Source organism: Ursus maritimus, unplaced genomic scaffold (genome assembly GCF_017311325.1).
Source record: "Ursus maritimus isolate PB19 unplaced genomic scaffold, ASM1731132v1 scaffold_29, whole genome shotgun sequence".
NCBI classification, from domain to species: Eukaryota; Metazoa; Chordata; class Mammalia; order Carnivora; family Ursidae; genus Ursus; species Ursus maritimus.
In genome coordinates this window covers 19,128,512-19,153,279 of record NW_024425452.1, presented here as the reverse complement: position 1 = coordinate 19,153,279, position 24,768 = coordinate 19,128,512, and the positions used below count along the sequence as shown (strand labels likewise).

At 34.0% G+C, this 24,768-nt stretch overlaps 1 protein-coding gene across 1 annotated transcript in view; it reads left to right on the top strand.

Annotated features, from left to right (window-relative positions):
• Window positions 1–24,768, top strand: part of EYS (eyes shut homolog) — a 1,466,842-nt gene that overhangs the window by 75,414 nt on the left and 1,366,660 nt on the right. The window contains 3 exon segments of the mRNA XM_008684895.2: window positions 1,131–1,227; window positions 1,230–1,260; window positions 21,560–21,674. Of these exon segments, the coding sequence (XP_008683117.2) occupies window positions 1,131–1,227; window positions 1,230–1,260; window positions 21,560–21,674 (243 nt within the window).

Sequence of the window (24,768 nt, the reverse complement as noted above, 5' to 3'; positions counted from 1 at the left end):
GAGTGATTATATATATATATATATATATATATATATATATATATATATATATATATACCATTACCGAACTATATGAAAAGTACAAATATAATTAAAGTTTTCATTAACATATCATAATTTCAAAATCAGAAATATCAGAAAAGATACTTCATTTGTTGATTTTCATGTTTTCCTATTTTAAATATAAACCCCGATTTACGGGGCGCCTGGTGGCTCAGTTGTTAAGCGTCTGCCTTCGGCTCAGGTCATGATCCCAGGGTCCTAGGATCGAGCCCCTGTGCTACTCCCTCTCCCACTCCCCTCGCTTGTGTTCCCTCTCTCGCTGTCTCTCTCTGTCAAATAAATAAATAAAATCTTTAAAAATAAAATAAAACAAAAAATAAACCCCAATTTTCAAACAAATTCAGTTTCATTTTTTGCTCTTCCACTGAAATTCTCCCTTGTGTGAACAATGTAATTTTGTAAACATTTCATTTTTCATTTTTTTTTAATTTATTTGATACTTTTATATTTTAACATTTTAATTTAACATTTAAATAAAAAAGACTAGGAAAAAATGTAATAATTTCCACAACTCACTGTCTTTCTATTTTAGTAAGATTCATTTTTGAATTTGTATTATAAATTCATATTAGTATCTTAAAGGCTTCCTGACTTGCATGTCTGGTGGTTATACTGGCTATCAACTGGACCCTCAACTGGAACTATCAATCTGGAAACTTAAATATACCTTCTCTGTAAGGACTGGGCTTCCTCACAGCATTGTGGCTGGGTTCCAAGAGCAAGCATCCCAGGATAATTAGACAGACGTTATATGGCCTTTTAAACAGAGCTTTGAAAATCACAAAGCATCACTTTCTCCGTAGTCACAGCTTGCTTACATTCAAGGCGGAGGGAAGGATAGTTCCTAATTCTCAATTAGAGGGGTGTTGAATTCAGGTGGTAGGAAAAGTGTGTGAGTTGGGAGACATTGTTGTGACATTTTGGAAAATAGATTCTTTCACACTATTGTCCAGAGAACTTCTACATGCTTATAAAAATAGCTTCCATCCCTTTCCAGGTAAGAATCCTTTTATTATCTTTGAAATATCCAAAAACTTGTGTAAAAAATACTTTCTGATCTTTCCTAGGGTGCTGTGTATATCTGTTCACCAGTATTTACAGGCAAGCTTTGTAAGAGACAACTTCAAACACCATGTGAGTCATTTCCTTGCAAGAATAATACCACATTATGAAATATGAGAAAGATTATCATTGCAGGTATAATTTATTACTTTCCTATTTTTTTAAAAAAGTACATGAGTTTTAAAGCCATGTGGACAAAAATAAAAGAATGTTCTGTTTTAAGCTTAAATTTTATTTAATGGCATCTAATATTCTACTTCAGGTTGAAATAGAAACATTTTAATGTGCTTTATGAGTTGTTTTAAAAAACCAAGAAATTCTCAGGTATAATTTGGACAAAGAGTTGTAAAACATATTTTGTTGTATAATGGAGATATTTAGGGTAACTGAATAATATTTAAAGGTCTATAAAGAAGAGATAAAATGTAAGTATGTCTACTATATACAGACAATGTTATTATTATATTTTGAAAGTATAGGGTAAACAATCTCTTCCTTCAATTTGTAGACCTCGGCTGACAGTTTTTTAAGGTCTTTAGGCAGGATTTTAGGAAATATTGCTTTATTTAAATAAGGATTTGCTAAAAGTTACCCATTTGTAAATGACAGAAGTGACCTAGTTATCTGGGCCTATAATTTTAGTCCATTTCAAATAGCTTTATAGATAGTTTTTCACACCATTAGGAAGTACAATTTGTACTCTTCACACTTGCTTGACTTTTATCTGGCTGCTTAAAGTAAGTTCTGTTGGGCATTACTGAAGGGCAGTAAATAGCCTCAAAATGTTAGAATATTCATAAAAGCAGAAAATTATTAGCTATGGTACAGGAAAGCCTTAAATATCCTGAAAAGAAACAATATGCATAGACATCACAGATGGACAGTATTTTCATCAATTTCAAAAAGAAACTTAATTGCCAAGTTTAAAAACATACTAAGCTTTTAAAATGTGACATTTTCAAAAGAAAATGAAGTGAAGCTGCTTCATTATAACAAAATTTTGGAAGATCTAACCAGTCCAGGCAAATTTGTGTATGCATTCATTCTTATATCAATTTATCAATAAATTCAAGTGCTATCCTTTTAAAAATACTGACTTTTTAAATTTATAATTTCTACTCCTGAGCCTTATAGTGCAAGTGTATTTGTAAATATACATAGAAAAGTGATCAACATTTAAAAATATATATACCATTATGTAAATATGTAAATACACATTCACATATATAATATTTATTTTATTTTTATTAGGCATGATGATTTTATTGGCCCTTATTTTTAGCGTTATTCTCATTGTTTAGAAGGCTTTGTTTTAAATGTAATCAACAGGAAAACTAGATAACCAGAGGCTTTATTGCCATCTCGCAGTTGATTGTTCTGTTATTAATTAATAGATTTAATTTTAAAGTGATGGAGTTCAATCTAGAATGCTTTGTTAAGCATGTGCTAGATAGGATGGATGTTGTACAAATTCTAGTTAGGTTTCTCTAGGATGGATGAAATATGTCACGTAGGTAAGCTAGTGTAACAACTTTGAAGTAAACTTATTCATGAAATTAATGTGAGGCCCACTATAGGTGTTCTAACTGTTGAAATGACCACATTCTTTAAGAATTTGGCAAACATTGTGCTCATCTCCAATCTACTTAATTAAAAACATGGTCCCCTCCTTTGGTTAAATTAGATTTCTGGTTAATAGAAGGTAAAATATAAGGAAAGTGAAAAGAGAGTAAACACAGAACTTCCTCAACAAGGCAGAAATAACAAAGTCTAATTTGAATGATGAGTGAAAACCTAAACCTCAGAAATCAATGAGTATCATACAGATGTGGAACACAAGAGCAGAATTTCCAGCACCCAGATTCCTACCCCCTAAACTCACCACTGACAGTCAAAATCATTTCTAACTCTGACTCAAATGAAGTGGAATAGAGATACAGTCAATATAAATTAATAAAGCATGAAGTTGAAAAAATGACCAAAAAAAAAAAAAAATAGCCTTGCAGTCTCCTTTTCTTGTCCCAAAGGAGATTAAAGGAATGAAAAATGAAAATACATTTTATGAAATAAAATTTTATGAAAACAAAAAGAAAAATGAAAGCCTTTCAACTTAAATACCTTTAAAAAACAACAGCAACAACAACAATGTATCGGTATTTTGCTATCTTAGAAAGTATGTTCTTTCTAGATCAGTGATTCTCACACTTTGGCTGCAATGGACTTTAGCTGTTTTAGAATCTCCTGAAGGGCTGTTTAAAACACAAACAGCTATTTCCCACCCCTAGAGTTCTAATTCAATAAATCTGGGGTGGGGATTGCAAATGTGCATTTCTAACAAATTTTCAAGTGATGCTGATACTGCTGATCTGGAGACCATACTTTAAGAGTTACTGGTTCAAATGAGATGAGCTCAAATAGCATCGATGCAGAAAATCCTCCTATACCTCTTTCCCTCCTACATCCATACACTTCAACCCAAGCTTTTGCTCTTATATTCTGAATTTGGGAGAAAAAAAGATGCGGGGTTGGGAAGAAGTAAAATGAAGTGAAGAGAATAGAATACTGATGATGGTATCCGTTTCTCTATTTAAACATATGGACTGGTCTAAATTCCTATGATTAGATGAGAGAGGAACTAAAACAAAATTACTTCCTTGAGAAAGAGAGTTAACCACTAATTAGGAGAATTTATTTGGTACCTAAGCAACCACAACCACAACTCCTCAGAAAGGAGTTAATTTTAACTTAACTGTGTCTATAAACTAGCATTTCCTTTAACACCTAGACTATCGAAACCTTTAGGTGTCTATGAACTTGGCATAAAAATGTTATTTTTAAGAGCAATAAGTAACAGTGTGAAGCATTGTAAGTGGCATTGTTGGGAGCAAGTGGAATGCAAGTAGAATTTGGTGGAAAAAGGAAAATGGATAATTGATGTCTTGGTGTCATCAGACAGGTAGAAGTTAATTTTGGTAATTTTCTGAAATTACTGAGGAATTTTTGGGCAAGGTGTTAATACTTTGGCTAAAACGTTTATTTTTTATTTCTTTTTTGGCTGAAATTTTTAAAATAAAGTGCAGTTCGTGGGATACAGTGATGGCTGAAAGTGGAAAAATGTATTTAGAAGAATGCTTGAAGAGTTTCTCTGAATATTTGAAATCAGCTATGGTTCTGACAGAAAAGGGATGGTTCACTCAGAATAATCTAGAAATACTGAATGAAAAAACGAAAGGATTTGAAAAGGGCTAAGGGAAACCAACAATGTTTGATTAATCATCCTGAGTTTAGAAGCAGTGGGGAGCAGTTTCCCTTCCACACTAGTGAAAGGGGAAGCTAAGAACTCAGTTAGTAGAACTGAGAGAAGTGGAGCTGTAGTATAGAACATTCTGACCCAAACATGGTTATTGCCAACTTGGCAGTGAGGTAGTAGAAGAAATAAATACCCGACCTTATTCTCCTCTCACGTCTGACCTGCTGCTAGTGCAGCACAGTAGTAGGACCCAGACAGAAGTCACAGGTCAGCTTTCTGAAATACAATATGGGATGGACAAGGATAAAAAGAAAGCATCTTGGAAGAGAATGTCCAGTACTCAAAGCAATGTATAGAGATTAAGATAATGGATTGCAAATTATAAAACATTCAAGAGTATTATGCTTAGGAAAATAGGAGAGAAAGTGTCTTTGGAGGGGATGAAAAAGGGGTGAGATCTCAGAGATTAAGATAGATTGCATAGACATCCCACCTATCTGTGGGCTCCTGAGAAGCAGATCCTTAATCTATCCTCTAGAACGCAGCAGTGACTCTTAATATAATTATAGTGTGCTAACAAGAGAAGGCTACACGCACGTGTTTCAAGTTTCTTGGCTCCCAAATACATAAGGACCCCAAAGCTACTTGAGCATATGACCAGAAGAGTGGCATAACCTTTAGAGTCAGCACTGGCTAGTCAATAAGGACATTCATAGTGAATGTTCTGGTATGGAAAACTTTATCCATTTCCAGCACCTGGACTTGACACAGAAATGGGAGAACAGAAACCAGAGAATTGTCTCCCACTCTTCTCTATTATCATTGCTCTCTGTCTACAAAGGTGAAAAAAGAGGGTTGTTGTTTTGTTTGTTTGTTTGTTTTTTGGGTTTGGGGGGGTTGTGGGGTTTTTTGTCCCTTTTTTTGTTTGTTTAGCTACAGGAAATGAATTGTTTTAAAGTAAGTTTGACATATTTTTTGTCCTTTGATAATTTAAATACCCATTTGGCAGAAAGTCTGCACTTGGGAGAAACTGAACCTCCTGCTGGAGATTTTAAAGGAATGTAAAACAGTCAATCTCTATAATGACATTGACAAATTTTCTTGAAGCATGTAGCTGAACTACAGGAGGCCCTCTTGCCCCCATGAGGAAATCTAGCAAGGGCGCATAGCCAAAAAACTACCAGTAAGTGTAGGACTGAAAGGATTTTAAAAAAGCCAGAATCTATGTAAACCAAATTTCATTCAATCATAGATTTTATATAGTTAACTTTTCATACTATTCAAAGCTATATTTTTACCTAATTATTATATACTAAAAAAAAAAAAAAAAAGTACTCCTATAATATAGTTGACTACTTCATACTACTATAATTTTGAATTACTGCGAAAATGTATTCCCAGGGCGCCTGGGTGGCTCAGTCAGTTAAAGTTCTGCCTTTGGCTCAGGTCATGATCTCAGAGTCCTGGGATTGAACCCCACGTTGAGCTCCCTGCTCCCAGGGAATCTGCTTCTCCCTCTCTTCCCTGCTCTTGCTCTCTCTCGCCATCTCTCTCCCTCAAATAAATAAATAAATAAATAAATAAATAAAAATGAAATCTTAAAAAAAAAAATAAGTCTCTTCTCCTGCACCATATTCAAGAGAATAACTGTGTTTTAATCATTTCTGTATCTCTGGAACCCTTTACTATGTAACACATAGAACATTTTCTAAAAAAATAACTATTTAATTCATTATTTAATTTGCTTATAATAAGCATTTTGGATTCACTGAGTGAGTGAGGTCTTAACTCTAGATGTGAAATGAAATGATTCATTCACTAATTTGATAACTATTGAGTGCCTACTTTTCCATAAGCTTTCCTACTGCAATAGAAACTCTTCTACTGAGGTAGAAAAAAAGAAAAAAAAAAACAGGCAAAATGTCCTCCTCTTAATAAACTTATATTTTAGTAGGTAGATACTGTTTTAAAGAATCAGTCTGACTCACTCTTGTAGACTAGACTGCTGATGCATGATCCCAAGGGAAGAAGCAGGGAGAACAGCAAAGAAGCTATTACTATAGTACAGCCTAGTGATAGTGATGACTGACACCTCTACTAAGGTGACATGTGATGATGGTAATTAAGGATCACATTTGGAATATATTTCTAAAGAAGATTCAGTATTTTTCTGAAGGGCTGGATTCAAGCATAATTCTAAGGTTATTTACTCCATCGAAAGTTTGGGAATAGAATTTTCTAAAATGGGGAAGTCTATAAGAGAAGCATGATCGAGAGGGGTAGAGATCAAGAAATCGGTGTTGCACGTATTAGCTGAGACACATAATACAGCCAAGCAAAGATATTAAGGTAGGCTTTCAGGCATGCCAGTTGCTATTTTAGAGATGTTTGGGCTACATACATTGAAAGCCAGCCACATCAAGATGGCATTTAAAACCACGAAACTGAATGAGATTAGCTTACAGTGAGCCTTGATAGGGAGCTGAGGTGTTTGCAGACTGAGACTATAGGCCCAAGAGTTGAAGGAATGGAATATGAAGATAAAATGTAGGACTCAGTGAGTCGAAGTGAAAAAAATACAAATGGTCATTACAGAAACTATAAAATATTTTAAGAATATAAAGACAATGGTAGACTTTTCAAAGTATGTGGTTAGACCTAGTTAGAGGTAAGTGAAAATTGATCTATGCAATTGGCAATTGGAGACAATGTTTTGTTGTTGCTTTGTGGTTGTTTTTTCTTTTTGTTTTTATTTTTTTAAGGAACAGTTTGACAAAATAATGGGAAAAATTCACTCCCTGAATGGGCCACCAAAACAAAACAAAACAAAACAAACAAAAGAAGAAGGAGGAGGAGGAGGTGGTGGAAGAGAAGGGGGCGGAAATACTGATTAGACTCAGTTTGCAAGTAAATAGAATGAAAAAATTGGACTTTACCTGTAAAAAGTAGCCACAAAATCAGTAAAAGAGTGGTAGCTGAAGAAAGTTCCAAGTAGGTAATTTAAAAATATCAGGTAAGATAGGTTGGAGTATATAGTACACAAGCAAAGGAGTTGGCTTTGATAGGATGGTGTAGGTTACATCAATTGTAAGAGCAGGCAAAGTAGAATATTTGTACTTACAGAGGTGCTTTGAATATGTAGTGTGTAATCATTTGGAAACTGTCCTCTGATTAATTCCTCAAGTAAGGTAGGAAGCAAGGTGAGATGAGAAGGTGTGAAATAGTTATATAGATGGCAGGAGAGAAATATAATAACGTTATTGAAATATATCAATAAAGATCCTAACTGAAGTGAAGAATTAGTGAAGATGAATTTATAGTCAAGTGTAACATACTCAAACCACATGTTGTTATTCATATGCCCACATAAAATGGCCTGAGTGTTGAATTAAACTAGGGTTGAATTTTGACCAGGCAACAATAATGGAGGGAAATGGGGCAAATGATTTGAGGGTGTATCCAAGAAGTGAGTATGGAAATGGACCGTGTAATATAATTTAAGTAATTATTGAAATGATGACATGATAGGGGATAAGAGACATTGAAGTGTTGGTAGAGTCAGTGGATTATTAGGAATGGAGAATTGCTGGGGAGAAAAAAGGACTAGGAGTGAGCTGGAAAGAGACATGAGGCTGTGAGTGGAATATGTAATACTTGAAATTAATATTAAGGATTTTAAGATTATGGAAGGAATAAAGTTATGCATGATGGTAGTGTATGGAATACTACACCGGGAATAGGTTGTAAAGTTAAGATGAATATTGAGACCTTCCTCAGTATCCTCCTCCAAAATGCTAGGATTTTAAGTTGATCAACTCTGCAGATATTGAAATAACCAAGTAAGACTGGGATTATATTACAAAACGATATAATAAGCCAGGTATTAAACATTAAAGAATTAGAGGGAATGCCCGGGAGGGTCAGCTACGAAAGCAACAGGAGTAGATACAAGTAGCGTGGTTTGATGGCATCTTCCTCAAATAACTGAGATTTTTAAGGACAGGGATGGGACCGTGATCCTTTTGAAGACACAGTGAGGAAAAAGGACACCTACCTGATCCAGCCCCTGAAATATGAGGGGTGAGGAAGAAAGAGTTGTCACCACTGAAAAGATTAGAGTCAAAATGAAAAATGTGTATAGAAATGATTGGGGGTGGGGGAGATCCAAATGGTGAGGAAGGCTCTGGGAGGCTCTGGGTTCTTGGGGTGTCTGGGGTAAATGGTGACAAACAGTTAAACATTATGGCCTCAAACGTAGATCATGGTGGGGCGACTGTGAGTTTTGTCATTAAGTTGGAGGTGTGAGGTCTTGTCAGAGCTCAGAGAGCTCAGTGGACAGCCCTTGAAGCTCCTGCCAAAGCAGTGCTAAAGTGGCAGGTCTCAATGAGCCCTACTGCATTCATATGAGTGGAAATGTCCAGGGCACTTCAGACCACAGTTCTAGAGAGGCTTTCTAGGATCCCTGATGGAGGGATCGTCATCCTATCTGATGGAGGTGTAGATGTAGTGAGGGAAGGGCATTGTGACCTGACATGCAGGATTCTGAATCCTCCCCTATACACTAGTTTGGGAAGCATTTTTAACAGAAGACCACCTAAAGGCTTTAAAGACTATCATGAACCACACTCCTAATATTGCCATCACACACACACACACACACACACAGACACACACACACACGTATGAAGACACACTTACCCTAATATTGGCTGAATGCAATGACTCTAATATTTTCTATATGTAAAGATAATCAGATTCTGAACAATCAGAATGAAAGGAGGAAACCTTAATCAGGAAATAAATGTTAATAAAACCACCTAGAGTATTTCTCTTACAACAATTTTTTCTACTCTGAAATCAAATGTTTAGCAAATATTTATTGATAGTCATCTTTGTAAAAGATACCATAAACTAGATATTGGAAAAAATATATATAAATACTATATCTTTAAAAAAAATCAGAAATTTTGTGATATGCATATTTTTGTTTTCTACCTTTTATTTTTTCCACCCAAATTCTAAGATATTTCATGGGATAATGATGCTCTATTTTATTCTCACAGCTTATTTCTTTTGTAATTTCCCTTTTTCCTACTCACTGAGTTGCAATTAGAGCCTGCTTGCCCTGCTTAAGTGTCAATTCAATGTATTAACATACTTTTTTTTTTTTTTCTCAAGTCAGTTTCAGCATTTCATTAGTCTGTGTGATGTCTCACCATGTCAGCCATGGGTAGAATTAGGGTTTTCAGTTTGTGTCACAAGCAAACCTAATTAAGCATGCAATGTGACTTTGAAATAGAACATTGTATACACAGAAATGCATAGGTCAACATATTTCCTTTCAACATATAATAAAGTTACATTTTCACATTAAGTCTGAAAGATGTGTTTTAAAATAGCAATTTCACATTTGGATCAGAATTTGTTAATTAACGGAGGGCCTCCACTTGGTCACTCAGTAACTCTCAACTAATAGGAAACCTCAATTTCTTGGAGTTAATTATATCAAAAGCTGGCTGCTACATTTTTCTTTGCTTGAAATCAATAGCCATATTTATAAGGCTACCTTCCACTTTTGAATAAATCACTCTGAAATTTAGCATAGAAAAAAGTTTGTTAAAGTTTATAGTTTTATCATTTTAGATGCTGGTTATAAACTATATTACAATGGAAAATATCTAGGACATTATTGACATTTCCTCATCAAAAGTAGCTTCTGCTACTGTTAATATAATTTTACATTTTCAGGGAAGTTATAATTGACAGAAATCATCCTCAAATCTGATCCCCTAAGTGCTTCATTTTGAGAACATATGTTCACATCAGTATGACCTTCATCCCATTAGTCCTGGACTTATTAATTTCCCTGTAAATAATAAATAATGAAACATTATGGCAGAAGTTAGTGCAGACCTCTGTGCGTAAAGGTTGACTCAACATTGTGTGAGCTCTAAGTTTTTCATGGCATACTTGATCAAATGAGTCTTAGCCCCATAATGCTCTGTACAACATCCAACACTTCTTAATATCCAGTACTCTTTTGCTGTGCCTTCTGGATCTCATGTTGTTAGCAGCAAGTTCTCTTTGTATATTTTCTTTTTCTAACCAAAACCTGAGGACATACAGTCCCCTTAGGTGGCTACTGTTGCTTCTTCCACAACCTGTGTAAGGAAGTGTATAGAAAGCCTTGCCCTTGTTATCATATCCAAACCATATTTATTCCTCTTCCTGAAAAGCCTATCTATTTTTAGCATAGGACATCATCTATACTATTCTCTAACTCTCTGTTCCTTCCTCCCAAGGCTCTTTTTCAAATATCTTTTCTTCTCTCAGTTCCTTCCCGTCTCCTACTAAAGGCTTTAGCATCTAGCTTGCTGTCCTTTTCTCTACCACTGCTGTCATCTTCCCTGATGACTTTGATATCCATCTTGTATATCCACCCACCTTAGCTACTTAAATTCTTAGACAATTATTTTCAATGACTTTTCCTCTTCCTCCTGATCTTGGCAAATTTCCCATGGTCATATGTTATAATTTATCCTGACCTGTAATTGCACACCATACAACACCTTGATTTAAGTTTCTACTCTGATCAACAGTTCATGTATTTCAAGTTAACTCATTTGTGTACTTTAACACCAAAATTATGTAATTTCTTTTTCTACAACCAGCAAGCACCTCTAATTATTTGACTGCACTCGTTCTCCTCTGCCCATCACCCTTGGCCTTGGTCTTCATTTTCCTTTTTACAAAGCATAGCCATATATCCATTCTTAAACTACTTTTTCTCTTTTTCTATATTCTATTGACCTGAAAACACAAAACCTGTTTAACCCTATATCCTATCAGGTAAACCTGGATCTACTTTCTTTCATACATGTCTAATGTGGCATCAAAACTTAATATATTCCAAAGAAATGGGTTGATGTTCAATCCCTTATAAACCTGCTTTTCTGTCAGTGTTCTTTAGACTTATCTTTGATTTCTCTGTCTCTATCTCAGCTCACTTCTTGTCCATCATCAGCAAACCCTTTAAGTTCTCTCATAAATACATTTCATGGATATGAACATTTTTATCACTATGAAGCCAACACCCTTGTTCAAGCCACCAAAATTCTCATCTGAAACAGTTTGATAGTCTCCCACTTGACCTCCTTGTTTTGACTTCATGTAAGTATATGTAGGACATTGAATGAAAGCCTCACTAAGAAAGCAGTGATTTGAGTGAGGTGATGGAATGTGCAACTCTCAGGAGGAAAAATGTCTGTGACAGAGGAAGTACCCCATGAACAATCCCTGGCCTACTGAGTTCACTCTAATGAGACCAGTGTAACAGAAAAGCAGGGGAAGGTAGTGAAAATGGAGAGGACAATTGCAGACCATGTGTGTCACTTTAAGTCTTAGAATTTTACTCTAAGTAAAATAGGAAGTATTATAGTGTTGCTGGCAAATGAAGAATATTATCTTCCCTGTCCTTTAAAATGGTACTTTGACTCTTGTGTTGAACTATAGAGTGACATAGATAGATGTATCTATTAGGAGCTAATGCAGTAATCTAGATAGGATATCATGTTCCCTATCATTACTCAATTCCTGCCATTTTGGTCTTTGAGAAGTTTCTGGAATACCTTACACATCTCCTGCTTCAAGCCTCTGTGTTTGTTGGTCTACTATTTAAAGGACAGTTTCCCCAAAAACTATGGTAGTTTGATATACACATCATTGAGTGTTTTGCTCAAATGTCACCTCAAAATTTCTTCCCTGTCGATCTTGATAAACATTCTGAAAATAGTTCTTCTCAATTACTCTCTCTACATTCTTATAGTGTTTTTCATAAATTATAAATCATAATACTATAAATTACAAATTATTATATCATGCTAATTTTCATTAGAAAATACAACTATTTTTGTCTAATAACATTGTTTTAAGATTTAAAGAACTGTGAAATAGGAATCATATATGTTTTGAGATCCAGACAATGACTCGATCACTCAGTTTAAGCAAAAAAGATAAATGGATAAAATGAGTAGTGTATAAGTTAGACATTTGTCTGTGCCCTAATAATTCACAAGAAGCAAGCATATAGTGGAATTGCAAAGTTTCTATTATAAGAATAAGTCTATCTACCTCAAAGGTTTTTTTCCAAGAAATGGAAGAGGTACATGACGGTGTTGAAATTGATACAAGTAACTCTGCATCCGAATTTCCATCTATAGATTATGAAACCAAAGAAGACAAAAGTGAACCACATGCTTTCTTTGTGACAAAAATTACAACTCACTTATAATCAAATGGTACAGACCCAGAAAAAAAATGTAGCAAAACCTCCTCCAAGTCTTTAAATAAATGATAGGAGTATTTCAAGATAACAGAGTCAGAGAAAATTATTTGAAGTTACTTTATAACTATCTCCTTCCATTTCCTAGTATAGTATAGAGTTTGAAAGAGCCATTTCAGCAGCTAAAAAACTTTAAGCAAGAATATGCTCCCAATCCATGAGTGAAACTGTTGACATACTATTTTTGAAGCTAGCCCTTAAAAAAAATCAAATAATATTTAATTTTCAATTTTCATTTTTGTTGTTTATGGAGTGATTATGTCATTGTTTCAATACATTTTTTCGTAAGTTTCCTACCAATTATTTATAACAGCATTGCACATTTCATTTTTAATTTTATTGTTTGTTTTCCTTACTATTTTGAACAATGTATTTTAAAAACTTGTATTTACTTGTATGCTACTTATTTAGGTTCACTGATTTTCATTTTATTTTGTGAATTCTGTACATTTTAAAAATAAATATATGTAGTAAATGCCAGTATTTCTGCATTACATGACATATTTGTCAAAATGCTGGTGATGAAATTTTGCTGTTATTACTCTGTTTTATTCAATGCTGTGTCCCCAAAAGAACCTAACACTTCTCATTAAAACCAGTAGCATGTATTCCATAGGTCATTGAGCAAAGTTTGGGATACTCTGTCCAAGAAATAGAGTAAAGCTAATTGTCTAATAAATATTGGCTTAATTGACAAAATGCAACCCAATAATGGAGACACATTTCAGGCAGCTATAGGAAATCATTTTGGGAGGAAAAAGAAAAGGAGAAGATAAAAGTGTGTTTTATTTTCTCCTAGCTTTTCCACTAACGTATTTTATTTCCATTATCTTTCTTTTCTTTTCCTTACATGTATCTTATTCAGATCTTCTGTCATTCTATATATTATCTCCCTTTTTACCACTAAAAATAACATCTTAAACATTCTCATCAAAATTATTTACATCCCTCTTACCCTCTAGGTTTACAAAAAATATTTACTGTTTCCTACTACTTTAATATTTACTACAAAACAATAGTTCTAAACAAAAATATAATTACACATTGGATATTCCAGGAACATGATGATCTGAAAAGCATTTCTTTCCCCTCTCCCCATACTTGAAACAGCTGACTCCTTTGACCAAAATGATTGCTAGACACCTTGAGCAGCTAAAATGAGTTAGGTCTTAGCTTCCTTGACTATCTCAACAGAAGCAACTTATGCAGATTCTCTTGCTTTGTGAGCTAGGTAGCATTTGTAAATTAGCAGAGGGACAGCAGAACAATAACCAGAAAATAGCAGTGACTTCATCAGTATAAACACTGATTTGAAGGTAGGTCAAATTAACTTACTTAAGTATTCTTGTTCTCCTTTGCCACAAAGACTCAACTAAGTTATGAGTTTAAGGACCAAAGGCTCTCAGTGAGAGTTTGCTCCATAATCCCAAGGAAGAGAGAGGCCAGATCCATGACCCTAAGGAGAGGACTGATGTTCTGGCTGCTTCAACTTTCTTGGCCCAATTTTTCCTTCCATTCACTGAAGGATACTGCTCTTAAAAAATACTGGATGCAAGAGAGGCCAGAGACTTAGGAAAGGAACATGAGTTAAAATAAAACAATTATAACTTGAGGATATTAGAATCTCTGGAAGAGAGAGAGGTCATATAAAATTAAAGAACTGTAGTCAAAATAAGTGAAAAGATTCTGGAGGAGAGTGTATAGATATACATATATATCAAGACTAGAACTAAAAAGCATACTATTCAATTAACAACATGGGTAGAAAATTGGAAAGAAGGTGGTAATCCAAATAATGGAAATCTAAAATGCTTTATGGAAGAAGTATTTTAAAATAGAAAAAAGAGTAAATATAAGGGGATCTGCTTTTATATTCATGTACAGACATGACCTCACCCTAAATTTATCCTGGTCTTATGAAATAGTAATTGCCCATGAAGCTGTCCCTGATGCAAACTTTGGGAAAACAACAACCACCTGCACTTGCCATACACTGTAACCTGCATTTCTATTGAAATATTCTTTATCTAAGTCTTTATTTCCTGTCCCCTACCACTAAAAGATGAACCTCATGAGGAAAAAAAAAAAAACTTATTCACTGAAAATGCACCGTGGCTAGAAAAATAACCACCTACAGTAGGAGCTCAAAGATTATTTATTGAAGAGCTTAATGGATGAATTAGTTAATGAATCATGATGAAGAAAGTTGAGTATCTTGTAGAAGAGATCAAAGAGATCTAACGTATGAATGATAGCAGCTCTGGAAGGAGTAAAAAGAACATATGGAGGAGAAACAATAATTAATCAAGTTGTAGAATATTTCTCTGAGCTGGAGCAAGGGCTGTGTCTGAGTATTAAAAACACTCTATCCAAGCTAGATTGATGATAAAAAACACATAGTGAAATATCTATCAAGCTTTAAGGCAGGAAAAAACAATTTACCTACAAAAGAAAAGTAATCAGCATGACATCACATTGTTTATTTTCAGTACCAGTTGCTTCAGGACAGTGGTATAACATTTATAGCTTTAGAAAGCATCTATAGACTATCAAGAGAAAATACTGCCTCCTCCAAATCTTACACATGACTACTATATATTGGGTAGTGAGAGAAATATTTATATTTATGCAGACAATCAGAAAGCCTATCATCCAGGTGATCTATCTGAGAAGATAACTCTAAAATATTTGTTCTAAATATAAAATGGACTAGGATAAAAATTTCAAAAAGGGAATATGGATTAAAAATGTAGATTAAAATGTATGCATGTATGTGTGTACACGTGCATGTGTGCACTTACATGTTCATATAGTCACACAGGTGAATGCAAAGGATAATGATAGAATATAAAGGTACATATATAATATAAAATAGGTGCTAAAATAGGGCTCCTGAAGCAGATGGGACATCTGTAGAGGAGATTGTATTTAAGGTCTAGAACTAAAAGAAATAAATTATGTGACCAAGGCTCCAGGATTTGTTAGTGGAAAGGAAAGTAAACATCATGAGGAAGGAATATGGGGTTCCACAGGGAAAATTATGTATCTAGATTGGTGAAACAATTAACTTTTGTTGCCCCCCAAGAAAACCATAGTAAAGATTATGTGATTGGCTATACATCAAGGAAATAGAAGGTTACCTTTAATGGAACATAAATGTTTTTGAACCTTTCTTTTCTTTTTTTTCTTTTTCTTTCTTTCTTTTGGGGGGGCAGGGGAGAGATTTTCTGAACTATGAAGAGCAAAAGGAAGGAAGGAAGGAAGGAAGGAAGGAAGGAAGGAAGGAAGGAAGGAAGGAAGAAGGGGGAGGAGAGAAGGAAGGAAGGGGAGGAGGGAAGGAGGGGAGGGAGTAGGGAAGGAAGGGAGGGGGGAGGAAGGGAGGGAGGGAGGGAGGAAAAAGAAAAGAACAAGAAAGGATCTGTGAAACCCTAAAAGAATATTTCTCTCCAAAAAGGAGAATTTATCTCAAGGGTAGAAATGAGTACCAGTGCCTGGATTCATCCATGGATCTCCTGATTGTAAAGAGCTATATGTAAACCGGAAGGACCTAAGTATGAAGACGTCTGCTATGAGAATCTTCTAAATGCATGGCTCTCTAAGGAGGTAGAACAGTTCCCTAGCTACTTCATAGGAAAAGTGGTTATCAGTGAAGTCAGCAAAGCCACGGGCAGTGGAAAGCTGAGAAGCAGACTGGGTTGGCAGTGGTATTGGCATGCACAGTAGAAAGTTTAACATGGATAGGGTCAAAAAGACGTGAAGGTATGGGCAGTGAGTTGACACAGTGTTCTGGGAAGAGTAGCAGCTGCTGTAGTACAGCCAGCATGAAAGGTTAGTGCTGCAGTTCAGGCCCTGGAGAATTTGACTTTATGAAATGATCACAGTGTAAGAAGTAGCAGCATGAACAGCACCATGGATTTACATGATCCCATGTATACCAGTGGATAGCAGATAATAGGAGGACACAGCATTTTTGAAGGTAAGCAGATGAGGCTTTACCTTAATTTCTGACCTAAAGGTTTACCTGACAACTCTGTCTCTCTGAAGCATCTCAATCTCACTTTTTTTTTTGAACTTCAAGTAAAGAGATTTAAGTTAATCATAGTCTTCAGCATAATAACATATCATCGATTCATACAAGGCCTCTTACATCTTTTATACTTGGTTGATTGTTTATTTTCTTTCCTTCCCATTCCCTACTTCCAGTCTCCTGATTTTCACGCTTGAGTGTTTGATACTTCTGAATATTGGTAACTCTTACAAATTCCTTGATGATCTCTTTCTCCTCTCATCTCTTGCTACTCTCATTATTTACTTTGAGCTCTAGTCATGAAGAACCACTTGCAGTTGCCTGAGAACAGCATGTTTCTTCTCAGTTCAAGAGTAGTAGAATAGCACAAAATCTGCACTTTATGGATGGAAAAAAACGAAATTGGTACTAAATTAGTTAAATAAAATATATTTTTAAAAAATATACGAGAATCAGATTCATTAACGTGATACTTTTGATGACCAAGGTTTCTGAAGGACGGATAATTTGGACAGGAATTGGCTTCTTGTTTATAATGTCCTTAGATTATTGGTAGCATGGGAACAGTGGTGGCAGACTAGGGTGGTAGACTAGAATGACCTCTTACATTAGCAGTTGTCTCCTTTCTGTAGGCACTTCATTTGGAATATCATGGGGGAAATATGGAAATAAATGTATATTTATTATGTCTGATTATTTCTTTAGGATAAATTCCTAGAAATAGGATACAGCATATTTATTTTAATTTTCAAATATGAGTTTGGTGGTAACTCTTTTTGTTATACATTTTGAGGCTTTTGCATCCAAATTCTGATAACTAGCATACATTTTCTAAAGATCAAGACTTACATATCATGAGAATCATCTCTTTCATAGGGATTAGAATTCTTCATCCATGTAAATAAATAAGCCCAGCATCTTTTAGTTAGTTTCACCAAATATTTTGTTCTATTCAGCTATTCTTATTTTCATTCAATTTTGGCAATCTATATTTTGACATAAACTTTTTAGCATATTTGCACTGAGGAATATGTAGTGTAGTTAGCTTCCATTTGTCCTCATATTCCCTTTTGCATTTTTATTTTTGTGTATTTGTGTTCTTTCCCTTGATTTCTTAATTACACATTCCAGAAAAATATCTATCTCATGATCTTTTTAAATAAATGACTCTGGCCTTATTAATTGTAGTACTTTCCTTTTGATGTGAAATGTACTCAGTGTAATTTTGTACTAAGTCTTCATTTAAAATAAAATTATTGGGTACTGTACATGTCCTGAAAAAAAAAACTAAAAAAAAAAAAATCAGTTTTTGCTTAATATTGTAAGGTCATAGGGAATGTCTAAGTAAGCCAATGTAGTTTATTTTATCAAGGTTGAAATATGAATGAAGAAAGGGTAAAAAAAACTAAATACAATATAATTTACAGAATTTTTTAAATTGCCAAATATTATGTTCCAGTTTTCACACAGACCAGTTCATAAAATGTGTCTTTGCCCTTATCAAACTGTTAAAATATTCTGATTCACTGTGTCTTAAGTGTTCATTTTTTATATATTCTTTTTCTTCCACTTTTTGCTATATATTCTCAAATATGAATTGTATGCCACTTTTGACATTTTTGGGGAAGAGTAAGGTAACAATTCTGACTTTATTTTTTATATTGAATATATCTATATTTCTATCTACTTTTATTTCAAACATTATTTTCTTAACTCAATTGGATCCATTTTAATTTTTGTTAGCCACTAAGTCACCTCCCTATTTATATACTATCTCACCATAGTATCTTCTATATTGTATTTCATAAAAAGTCTTATCTGTTTAACTTATTGAGCTGAACTGTTGATGCTATTTGAATTTCCTTTCTTCTTTTATGTATTTTCCCTTATCTTTAGCATCTTTCATCTTTACTTGCACTTTTGTCATAGAATTTCTCAAAGCATCCATATTATTCTAGAGTTTGCTTTTATTTATTTTTCTTTGTTTTTGTTTTCTCTTGTTTTAATTCTTAAGTGGCAAGAATACTAGTCAAGCCTTTTCTTTCCCTGGCTGCAGGCTGAGTTGTTAGGGTATCATTAGGGTGAGATTCAAAAGCTCCTCTTAGATTTCAAACTATGAGTTGGAGTAGAGGGATGGAGGCTTAATAGCCTGTAACTCAACAGGAAAATTTTCTCATTATGGGTTTCCTCTGCCTTTGGGTTAAACTTCCCCAGGCCAAGTATTTTAGATGGTCTTTTGGGGCTTCCTTCTTAGTATACTGTGAGAGTGCTAACAGTTTGGCACATTTTTTTTCATAATTAATAAGTTCTCCTTTGTTTAGAAACATCTTTCTAAAGAGTTGCTGCTCCCTAATCTTCATTCAGCAACCTGTTGATCTGATCTCATGAAGGACTGAATATTAGTTCTTCATTTTATTTATACCTCTGATCCTTCTCTTTGGAAATCATACTTCAGAATAATATAAGTCCAAATACCACACCTGTCCTTAGCCAGTCTTAGACAGTTTGATTCATTCCCTCTCAAACGAGAATTCAGACACGATAAGTACAACGCACCAAAATTTGAGGATATTTTGTTGCTTTCTTATTCTTGCTACTCCTTATCCCCAGTAAGAAAGGGTGGGAATGATACCTTTCACAACAAAGTGGTACTTGGAGTAATTTCTGGGTTTCTATGTGGATCCTCAGAATGAGGGAAATAAGGTAAACATGTCCTAACAGGTTTTATTAATGGAGTAGCAGGTATGATACATTTAAAATTAAGACCATACTTAATTTTAATAACAGCTCTAAAGTTAGTGATATGACCAAAGTAAATCTCTTAACTTCTCTGAGTTTGCTCCTTCATTTAATATAGTGGTAATAATGTGTATCACACAGGGTTTATAAGGATTGAATGAGAAAATAAGAAAATAGTGTTAAAACAGCCCAGTGGCTGGCACATAGTAGGTGCTAAAAAAAATGGATAGTATTCCTGACATAAATGAAGGAATGGTTTAATTTTACAAGGTGAAAATGCCAGGCTGTTCCTTGAACAGCAGGAAAAGAGAATTACTAAAGTATTTTACTGATGATATTTCAGTTAAACTGTGTCAACATGGCCTTTGATTCCTTCTTTTATGAAATTATCCTGTGTTCTTATTAAGATATTTGAAATAATTAATACATGATACAATTCACTTTGTTATTAAATCAGCTTCTAACAACTTAGTCTTAAGAACTATTTTGGGGGCTCCTGGGTGGCTCAGTTGGTTAAGTGCTGACTCTTGATTTCGGCTCAGGTCATGATCTCAGGGTCATAAGGTCTAGCCCTGTGCTGGGCTCTGTGCTGGGTATGGAGCCTACTTAAGATTCTCTTTCTCTCTCCCTCTCCCTCTCTCCCCCACCCCACACACTAAAAAGAAGGGGAAAAAGTATTCTTTTGGTCTTAAAATCTCTAGTATCTACTTTAGAGAAACACATTGTCCTTTAATTTGGTGCTCCATTCACTTTTAATAGAAAGTTTACTAACCGTGATTTAAAGTACAGGAATATTTCTTACAAATTAATGAGAGTGAGGGCAAAGGAAGACAGTAAACCATGTATTCTTAGCATCTTATTGATTGCAGCTAATGAATTGCAGTAAACCGGAATCCAGATTTGTTTTGTGTGTGTCTCAACCTATGTATAGAGATGCTATCAGCTAGGAATGCCTCGGGCACTCACCAGGGCTGATATTGCTCATGGCAGCCTCCATATACGTTTCCCCCACAGGAGCCCACGTTGTGGCCTCTGTGGTTCGTACACTTGCAGGATGCACTTAGCATCAACCATCAGGGATCTTTGAAAAATAAGGTTTATTACTCAAGTCCTGGGGGGTAAAGGGCATACCCACAGGCTGGCAGCCAATTGCTAGCAGAGAGAGAGAAAGGCAAACTGGGTGGACCTAGGGTTCTGCCTTTATTGGGGTCAAGAGTGGGGTGCCTAGAGTTTCACAGATTCACTCTTTATTGGTGTATTTAGAATGAAAGAGTGGGAATTAGGGAGCGGGAAAGGAAGTGGCCGGTTATTTAGTTACACAGGGATTTGTATAAAGGGAACTTCATGGGTTAGGGAAGGCCTGTCTTCTTATCTCGTGTAGCTAGTAGCTGTGTCATACTAGCTGGCAATATGTTTATTCAAGATGGATGTCTGAAATTGATGCCTTGGCAATCAAAAGCTTAATGTCAGGCATTGCCATTACAATCAAAAAAAGCTTATTCCTCGGCACTTATATTACAAGACTGCTTTATTTAGGAAAAAAAAAAAGTAAGGATGACAATAAATAAAACCATATAAGTAGCCTAACTGTGACCATACCATTACTGTTCACTGTAACTCTTTATACTACGTCCCAAATTTATGTATGTCATTAAATCCTTGTAGCACATCATCAGTATATAATGGCTTTACTAAGCATTAGAAATCTCACTTGTCACCTTTTTTTTTTCACATTTTAATAGTTTTCTTATTTATTCCAATAGTTTTCTAAAACCTCTATTTTATTGTTAAATATTCAGTTAGGCTAAAGTTGATTTTACTGTTAAATTCTCAAAAGATAATATTAAGACTATTAAATGAATGTAGTTTACTCTGATTCTCACTAAATAGATCATTTTTTTCTCCTTTGCTAAGAACACAAGCATGCATAGACAAAATTAATGATTAAAAAAGTCAGGTAATAATATATGTTGTATGTAATTTAAACAAAGCATTATTATTTTTGTCAGATTGTTAATAGGCTTTTGTAAAAATATTTAAATTGTAACTTTTCTTATTTACATGGATGTATTTACAGTTCTTTCATAGGATTTACTGGAAAAAACTGTGAGAAAGTAATTGACCACTGTAGACTGCTCAGCATCAGCTGTCTGAATGAAGGATGGTGTTTCAATATAAGTGGAAGATTCAGAGTAAGTAATTTAATACATGGCAGAGTAATTTAGCACTTGAAAATACAATAGCTTCAGGCAGTCTGTATTTCAAATGCTTTTATTAATCTAAACCAGAGAATTATATCTTTATATGTATATTTAAACATGACATATAAAGTTTAGTAATAGAGATTTTTAACTTATAAGAATTATGTTGGGAGGTCATTAACAAGAGTTCTAGGCAGTGTGTTTATTATAAAATAAGTATATAGCTAATTGAGTAGTGGCAATATATCTCTGTATATGTAAAACCACAGTTACTCATGCCTTAAGCTCTTAAACTAGATGGAGAATAAAATTAGTGTGGTAGTTAGGATTTACAGGTAAGCTTTTTATTGGTGGATAGTTTTTGAAATGACTGTACAAGTGCACGATGGGTGTGGGACACACGGTCAGGCATATCCTACAACTCAGCATTTCCACTTTCATATATGTCTATTGGAAAGATTACAAGGCATGCACTTAAAGAGACATACACAAGAATTTTCACACCAAATCTGAAACAAACAAAAGCCTGTGGATAGGAGAGTGGATAAATTCACCATGGCATAGTATGGGATTATAATGAGTTGTTAAAATAAGCAAACAAGTGCTACATGTATTAATACTTTTAAATATCAAAACATAATGTTGGATTTTAAAATCTTATTGAAGACTGACATAGATAGTCTAATAATGATTAATTAAATTTTTACACACAAGAAAGTCCATATTTTCTATGATTGATAAATATATAGCTAAGGTGTAAACACATATATTAGAAATATACACACTGGCTTTACTAGAAGAGCCCTCTATAAAGAGACAGATGGGGAAAAGATCAGTGAGAGTACAAAAGGAACTTCTAATCTATTTATGATGCTTTATTTCTTAAAACTATTTTGGCAAATAATGACAGTAGGATTATGGCATTCGTTTTATTGTTTTCTCTAAATACAAAATATTTTAATAAAATATTTTTAAAGTAATGAAAAGTCAATTTATGGAATGAATCATGGACAAATTTATGTGTATACTTCTGGAAACAAACGCTAAAATATAATAATGTTGCTATGCAAGAACATATAGGATAAGAACATAACATTTATTTTGCAGCTATAAAATGTTGATATTGTAGTGTGTCGTTTATGGTCATTACTTCATTTGATCTTCACATAAATACCATTCCATTTTATAGAAAATTAAAACGTCTATTGAGCTTTTAATATTTTCCCGAATTCATACATATTGGTAGGGATGGATGAAGCTAGATTTAAACTTATTCCAAGCAACTCTAGAACTCATACTTTTAGGTACTATACATATCTACTTTCAGTATAAACAATGTACTAGCATCTCTTTTTCCTTTAAAACATATTTATCCTTTCCTTAATAGGAGATTTTCTAATTGAAATGTCTTTCCTGCTTTGGTTTGAATTTCTTCTATATTATACTATTTATGTTTTGGGTTTTGGTTTTCTGTTTTGTCTTGGGATAGTCTCTGTGAATTTATCTCTGACTTTTATTTTTAAATTTCTCTTCCTCCACCATCATTTCTTCCTGGAAAATCTCCCCTAGTCTAGTATTTCAACAATTATCTGTGTGTTACTGACTCTAAACCCAGTGTTAATTTCTTTTTTAAGGAACTAGACTAGACTTATCATCACCTTGCCAAATCTGCTTTTTCTGTAATTCTACTTCAAGTTTAATGACTTCCACTAGATAAAATATTAGCAAGAAGGAAATGTTATTGTGCTTCTCAATGGGTTAGAATTTAGGTGATGATGAAGATAATGTGCATTACAATGTTTTTAATACTATAATATTTTTTCAAAAATATGCTTTTCTCTGCTGATTAATAATCCTAGTTATGGCTATATAGAGGTTCTGACATAGTTTATATTTCAATTAGTTTAATTTAAATTTTAATGTATATATACAAATATATTCAGATTGTGTAATGTTATGAACGGTGGGCATTAACATTATTTTTCATGATACTTAAGTTCAATGTGATATATTGAAGAAAATAAAATATATACTATATTCAAATAATTTTTACCATGTAACTATAAAATGAATTTTTGGAATTTTGGCATTTTTAACAAACATTTGTTTTTCTACTCTGATGTTTGCATTTTTAACTTTTGAATATATCAGCCAATTTCAAAGAGACTATATGATGAACTATAATATTTTAGGAAGAGATTTGAACAATCCTCCTATTTGGAGAAAACAAATACATTTATATTTGGAGGGAAAGAAAAGAAAGCAGGCATAAAGCAAGCAAAATGATACATTTAAATTCAACTATATCCAGGATCACAGTAAATATAAATTGATTACACACTTCGGCTAATAGGCAGAGATTATTAATGGTACATGAAGTAAAACTCAAATGTATAAAAGATACTCATTTTATATGAAAAAATAGAGATATATTGAAAGTGAAATAATGAGAGAGAGATATATATATAAATTAAGCAAAATAAAATAATAAGAGAGATATAAAAATTAGGCAAAATAAATACTGGTGTAGTTTTATTAATAAGGTAGATTTCAATATCAGAAACTATCAAAGATGAAGGACTTTATTTCATAAAAATAAGTGGGCCAACTAATCATACTTTATTACACATTTGATAAGAGATTCAAAATATATGAACCAGAAACTGACATAATTCAAAAGAGGAATAAGTAAAACTATAATTATAGTTGAGATATGAATACTTCCTTTCAGTAATTGGTAGAATAAGTAGACAGAAAATCAGTAAGGACATACAAAATGTGAATGGTACTATCAATCCACTTACCTAAATGACTACAAAATGGCACACACAACAGTTGCAGATCATTCTTCTCAGCAACACACGTACCTTATTCAGAGGCCTTTTTCATTATGGGGGAGGAGACGGCTTTAGCTGGGGAATTTCCCGTGTGCCTCTAGGGATACCTCTTTTTAGAGGGGGCCTTGACTGAGCCACATTTCTCCACATTGACTTAAAACTTTTCCACTCCTAGCCCTCTTTCTATACCTCCCACCAAGTCCATAAAGAGTCAAGAGCCATTTTTTCAGGGCTCCTTAGCATTGAGA